The sequence below is a fragment of the Salvelinus fontinalis genome, unplaced genomic scaffold (genome assembly GCF_029448725.1).
Source record: "Salvelinus fontinalis isolate EN_2023a unplaced genomic scaffold, ASM2944872v1 scaffold_0516, whole genome shotgun sequence".
NCBI lineage: Eukaryota > Metazoa > Chordata > Actinopteri > Salmoniformes > Salmonidae > Salvelinus > Salvelinus fontinalis.
Genome location: NW_026600725.1, coordinates 110001 through 117086, shown reverse-complemented (window position 1 = coordinate 117086; position 7086 = coordinate 110001). Strand labels below are relative to the sequence as shown.

Sequence of the window (7086 nt, the reverse complement as noted above, 5' to 3'; positions counted from 1 at the left end):
TAGAGGCCTCTATCCTTCTCTATGGTGTCAGACTTCAGGTCATATACAGTAGATGTATATGTTAATATAGCCTTTTGTCTACTAGAGGCCTCTATCCTTCTCTATGGTGTCTGACTTCAGGTAGACATACAGTAGATGTATATGTTAAAGCCTTTTGTCTACTAGAGGCCTCTATCCTTCTCTATGGTGTCTGACTTCAGGTCATATACAGTAGATGTATATGTTAATATAGCCTTTTGTCTACTAGAGGCCTCTATCCTTCTCTATGGTGTCTGACTTCAGGTCATATACAGTAGATGTATATGTTAATATAGCCTTTTGTCTACTAGAGGCCTCTATCCTTCTCTATGGTGTCTGACTTCAGGTAGACATACAGTAGATGTATATGTTAAAGCCTTTTGTCTACTAGAGGCCTCTATCCTTCTCTATGGTGTCTGACTTCAGGTCATATACAGTAGATGTATATGTTAATATAGCCTTTTGTCTACTAGAGGCCTCTATCCTTCTCTATGGTGTCTGACTTCAGGTCATATACAGTAGATGTATGTTTGTGTTTCTGGCGCTACGTGGTGACGGACCCACGGAAGTGACGCGCCTGTCTGCCAGCTGAGCCGTAGAACAAGATGGCGGACTCCTTAGCAGCGGCTCAGGGAGAGGAGAGCGAACCGGAGAAAGAGGGCAGCGAGAGACGGATGGAGGGAGGTAGTGAGAGCCGGGGGTCGAAGGAGACCTCCGAGGTGACGGAGACGCTGGGGTTTTACGACAAGAAGAAAGTCCAGAAGGACAAGAAACGGAGTCTGTCTGGTGAGTACTGAACCGGCACCTATGCCCGAGGAGAGCTCTCTGGTCTCGTTTCAAGCCCAGGTACTGGTTCAGGTGAGTGTGGATGGGGCTCCGTTCGTAAACAAACACAGCCGGTCAGCTAGCCACACCAGCCGGGTAGCCAGCAACACCAGCCGGGTAGCCAGCAACACAAGCCGGGTAGCCAGCAACACCAGCCGGGTAGCCAGCAACACCAGCCGGGTAGCCAGCAACACCAGCCGGGTAGCCAGCAACACAAGCCGGGTAGCCAGCAACACCAGCCCGGTAGCCAGCAACACCAGCCCGGTAGCCAGCAACACCAGCCCGGTAGCCAGCAACACCAGCCCGGTAGCCAGCAACACCAGCCCGGTAGCCAGCAACACCAGCCCGGTAGCCAGCAACACCAGCCCGGTAGCCAGCAACACCAGCCGGGTAAACGACGGAGTTGTTGAGCCGCTACTCGTGTGGGCGGACTGGCGGTCCGACGTCACATTAAATTACGTTTTTACAAAAATACTAAAGTAATCACGGATTTCAGCATCCAAACAATAGTACGCAGTTAGTTACACAGCCAGCCAGCTAGCTAGCTAACGGTAGTAGTAGTAGTAATAGTAGTAGCTAGGTAACAGAACACAGCCAGCCAGCTAGCTAGCTAACGGTAGTAGTAGTAGTAATAGTAGTAGCTAGGTAACAGAACACAGCCAGCCAGCTAGCTAGCTAACGGTAGTAGTAGTAGTAATAGTAGTAGCTAGGTAACAGAACACAGCCAGCCAGCTAGCTAGCTAACGGTAGTAGTAGTAGTAATAGTAGTAGCTAGGTAACAGAACACAGCCAGACAGCTAGCTAGCTAACGGTAGTAGTAGTAGTAATAGTAGTAGCTAGGTAACAGAACACAGCCAGCCAGCTAGCTAGCTAACGGTAGTAGCAGTGGTAGTAGTAGCTAGGTAACAGAACACAGCCAGCCAGCTAGCTAGCTAACGGTAGTAGCAGTGGTAGTAGTAGCTAGCTAACAGAACACAGCCAGCTAGCTTTGCAGGGTTACAGCTTGACAGCTAACTAGCTTGTTGTAGCTAGCACCTAGACAGACAGAGGTGCAGTGTGGACAGCTGTAGATGGACAGATTGAGGAGCAGTGTGGACAGCTGTAGATGGACAGGTTGAGGAGCAGTGTGGACAGCTGTAGATGGACAGGTTGAGGAGCAGTGGGGACAGCTGTAGATGGACAGGTTGAGGAGCAGTGGGGACAGCTGTAGATGGACAGATTGAGGAGCAGTGTGGACAGCTGTAGATGGACAGGTTGAGGAGCAGTGGGGACAGATTGAGGAGCAGTGTGGACAGCTGTAGATGGACAGGTTGAGGAGCAGTGGGGACAGATTGAGGTGCAGTGTGGACAGCTGTAGATGGACAGATTGAGGAGCAGTGTGGACAGCTGTAGATGGACAGATTGAGGAGCAGTGTGGACAGCTGTAGATGGACAGATTGAGGAGCAGTGGGGACAGCTGTAGATGGACAGATTGAGGAGCAGTGGGGACAGCTGTAGATGGACAGATTGAGGAGCAGTGGGGACAGCTGTAGATGGACAGATTGAGGAGCAGTGGGGACAGCTGTAGATGGACAGATTGAGGAGCAGTGGGGACAGCTGTAGATGGACAGATTGAGGAGCAGTGGGGACAGCTGTAGATGGACAGATTGAGGTGCAGTGGGGACAGCTGTAGATGGACAGATTGAGGAGCAGTGGGGACAGCTGTAGATGGACAGGTTGAGGAGCAGTGGGGACAGCTGTAGATGGACAGATTGAGGAGCAGTGTGGACAGCTGTAGATGGACAGGTTGAGGAGCAGTGGGGACAGATTGAGGAGCAGTGTGGACAGCTGTAGATGGACAGGTTGAGGAGCAGTGGGGACAGATTGAGGTGCAGTGTGGACAGCTGTAGATGGACAGATTGAGGAGCAGTGTGGACAGCTGTAGATGGACAGATTGAGGAGCAGTGTGGACAGCTGTAGATGGACAGATTGAGGAGCAGTGGGGACAGCTGTAGATGGACAGATTGAGGAGCAGTGGGGACAGCTGTAGATGGACAGATTGAGGAGCAGTGGGGACAGCTGTAGATGGACAGATTGAGGAGCAGTGGGGACAGCTGTAGATGGACAGATTGAGGTGCAGTGGGGACAGCTGTAGATGGACAGATTGAGGAGCAGTGGGGACAGATTGAGGAGCAGTGGGGACAGCTGTAGATGGACAGATTGAGGAGCAGTGGGGACAGATTGAGGAGCAGTGTGGACAGCTGTAGATGGACAGATTGAGGAGCAGTGGGGACAGATTGAGGAGCAGTGGGGACAGATTGAGGAGCAGTGGGGACAGATTGAGGAGCAGTGGGGACAGCTGTAGATGGACAGATTGAGGAGCAGTGGGGACAGCTGTAGATGGACAGATTGAGGTGCAGTGGGGACAGCTGTAGATGGACAGATTGAGGTGCAGTGGGGACAGCTGTAGATGGACAGATTGAGGAGCAGTGTGGACAGCTGTAGATGGACAGATTGAGGAGCAGTGGGGACAGCTGTAGATGGAGGGATTGAGGAGCAGTGTGGACAGATTGAGGAGCAGTGTGGACAGCTGTAGATGGACAGGTTGAGGAGCAGTGGGGACAGCTGTAGATGGAGCGATTGAGGAGCAGTGGGGACAGCTGTAGATGGACAGATTGAGGAGCAGTGGGGACAGCTGTAGATGGACAGATTGAGGAGCAGTGTGGACAGCTGTAGATGGACAGGTTGAGGAGCAGTGGGGACAGCTGTAGATGGACAGATTGAGGAGCAGTGGGGACAGCTGTAGATGGACAGGTTGAGGAGCAGTGGGGACAGCTGTAGATGGACAGATTGAGGAGCAGTGGGGACAGCTGTAGATGGACAGATTGAGGAGCAGTGGGGACAGCTGTAGATGGACAGATTGAGGAGCAGTGGGGACAGCTGTAGATGGACAGATTGAGGAGCAGTGGGGACAGCTGTAGATGGACAGATTGAGGAGCAGTGGGGACAGCTGTAGATGGACAGATTGAGGAGCAGTGGGGACAGCTGTAGATGGACAGATTGAGGAGCAGTGTGGACAGCTGTAGATGGACAGATTGAGGAGCAGTGTGGACAGCTGTAGATGGACAGATTGAGGAGCAGTGTGGACAGCTGTAGATGGAGGGTTGACGTGTGTGTGTGTGTGTGTGTGTGTGTGTGTGTGTGTGTGTGTGTGTGTGTGTGTGTGTGTGTGTGTGTGTGTGTGTGTGTGTGTGTGTGTGTGTGTGTGTGTGTGTGTGTGTGTGTGTGTGTGTGTGTGTGTGTGTGTGTGTGTGTGTATATATATATATATAGATCTGTCCCTAGTGAGGTTCATGGGGGCGGAGCTGACCCGAGGATACTTCCTGGAACACAATGAGGCTAAATACACAGAGAGACGAGAGAGGGTCTATACCTGCCTCCGCATCCCCAAAGAACTAGAGAAGGTACACACACACACACACACACACACACACACACACACACACACACACACACACACACACACACACACACACACACACACACATCACCATTTCAGAACCACACAACACCTTGTTTGAGGTTGACCCATTCTCTCTTCCTCCTCCCACTCTTCCTCCTCCCGCTCTTCCTCCCCCTCCTCCCGCTCTTCCTCCTCCCGCTCTTCCTCCTCCCGCTCTTCCTCCTCCCGCTCTTCCTCCTCCCGCTCTTCCTCCTCCCGCTCTTCCTCCCCGCTCTTCCTCCCGCTCTTCCTCCCCGCTCTTCCTCCCGCTCTTCCTCCTCCCGCTCTTCCTCCCCCCTCCTCTCGCTCTTCCTCCCCCCTCCTCTCGCTCTTCTTCCCCCCTCCTCTCGCTCTTCCTCCCCCCTCCTCTCGCTCTTCCTCCCCCCTCCTCTCGCTCTTCCTCCCCCCTCCTCTCGCTCTTCCTCCCCCCTCCTCTCGCCCTTCCTCCTCTCGCCCTTCCTCCTCTCGCTCTTCCTCCTCTCGCTCTTCCTCCTCTCGCCCTTCCTCCTCCCTCTCTTCCTCCCCTCTCCCCCTCCTCTTCCTCCCGCTCTTCCTCCTCTCCCCCCTCCTCCTCCTCCTCCTCTTCCTCCTCTCCCCCTCCTCTTCCTCCTCTCCCCCCTCCTCCTCCTCCTCCTCTTCCTCCTCCCTCTCTTCCTCCTCTCCTCCCCCTCTTCCTCCTCTCCCCCTCCTCCTCCCTCTCTTCCTCCCCCCTCCTCCCTCTCTTCCTCCTCTCCCCCTCCTCCTCCTCCTCCTCCTCCTCCCATCCTCTCTCTCTCCATCTCTTTATTAAATGTTAATTCAAAGGGGTGTTATTGGGAAACGTGTTGACATTGTCAAGGCAGGTGAAATAGACAAGTCAACGTAGTGAATCTCTGTCTCTCTGTGTAGTTGATGCTGTTTGGCTTCTTCCTGTGTCTGGATGCCTTCCTGTACGTGTTCACTCTGCTTCCTCTCAGAGTCCTACTGGCCCTCGTCCAACTACTGACCCTGCCCTGCTGTGGTCTGAGGTAACACACCTACACACACCTCATCCACCTACTGACCCTGCTGTGGTCTGAGGTAACACACCTACACACACCTCATCCACCTACTGACCCTGCCCTGCTGTGGTCTGAGGTAACACACCTACACACACCTCATCCACCTACTGACCCTGCTGTGGTCTGAGGTAACACACCTACACACACCTCATCCACCTACTGACCCTGCTGTGGTCTGAGGTAACACACCTACACACACCTCGTCCACCTACTGACCCTGCCCTGCTGTGGTCTGAGGTAACACACCTACACACACCTCATCCACCTACTGACCCTGCTGTGGTCTGAGGTAACACACCTACACACACCTCATCCACCTACTGACCCTGCTGTGGTCTGAGGTAACACACCTACACACACCTCATCCACCTACTGACCCTGCTGTGGTCTGAGGTAACACACCTACACACACCTCGTCCAACTACTGACCCTGCTGTGGTCTGAGGTAACACACCTACACACACCTCATCCACCTACTGACCCTGCTGTGGTCTGAGGTAACACACCTACACACACCTACACACACCTCATCCAACTACTGACCCTGCTGTGGTCTGAGGTAACACACCTACACACACCTCATCCACCTACTGACCCTGCTGTGGTCTGAGGTAACACACCTACACACACCTCGTCCACCTACTGACCCTGCTGTGGTCTGAGGTAACACACCTACACACACCTCATCCACCTACTGACCCTGCTGTGGTCTGAGGTAACACACCTACACACACCTCGTCCAACTACTGACCCTGCTGTGGTCTGAGGTAACACACCTACACACACCTCATCCACCTACTGACCCTGCTGTGGTCTGAGGTAACACACCTACACACACCTACACACACCTCGTCCAACTACTGACCCTGCTGTGGTCTGAGGTAACACACCTACACACACCTCGTCCAACTACTGACCCTGCTGTGGTCTGAGGTAACACACCTACACACACCTCATCCACCTACTGACCCTGCTGCGGTCTGAGGTAACACACCTACACACACCTCATCCACCTACTGACCCTGCTGTGGTCTGAGGTAACACACCTACACACACCTCATCCAACTACTGACCCTGCTGTGGTCTGAGGTAACACACCTACACACACCTCGTCCACCTACTGACCCTGCTGTGGTCTGAGGTAACACACCTACACACACCTCTTCCACCTACTGACCCTGCTGTGGTCTGAGGTAACACACCTACACACACATCATCCAACTACTGACCCTGCTGTGGTCTGAGGTAACACACCTACACACACATCATCCACCTACTGACCCTGCTGTGGTCTGAGGTAACACACCTACACACACCTCATCCAACTACTGACCCTGCTGTGGTCTGAGGTAACACACCTACACACACCTCGTCCACCTACTGACCCTGCTGTGGTCTGAGGTAACACACCTACACACACCTCATCCACCTACTGACCCTGCTGTGGTCTGAGGTAACACACCTACACACACCTCATCCACCTACTGACCCTGCTGTGGTCTGAGGTAACACACCTACACACACCTCATCCAACTACTGACCCTGCTGTGGTCTGAGGTAACACACCTACACACACCTCATCCACCTACTGACCCTGCTGTGGTCTGAGGTAACACACCTACACACACCTCATCCACCTACTGACCCTGCTGTGGTCTGAGGTAACACACCTACACACACCTCATCCACCTACTGACCCTGCTGTGGTCTGAGGTAACACAC

General features: G+C 53.5%; 1 protein-coding gene across 1 annotated transcript in view; it reads left to right on the top strand.

Annotated features, from left to right (window-relative positions):
- Nucleotides 1–558: 558 nt before the first annotated feature.
- LOC129846383 (transmembrane anterior posterior transformation protein 1 homolog) overlaps nucleotides 559–7086 on the top strand; it is an 82809-nt gene continuing 76281 nt past the window's right edge. The window contains exons 1-3 of the mRNA XM_055914315.1: nucleotides 559–804; nucleotides 4156–4286; nucleotides 5213–5331. Of these exons, the coding sequence (XP_055770290.1) occupies nucleotides 624–804; nucleotides 4156–4286; nucleotides 5213–5331 (431 nt within the window). The 5' untranslated portion in view covers nucleotides 559–623. The remainder of the gene's footprint in view (nucleotides 805–4155; nucleotides 4287–5212; nucleotides 5332–7086) is intronic.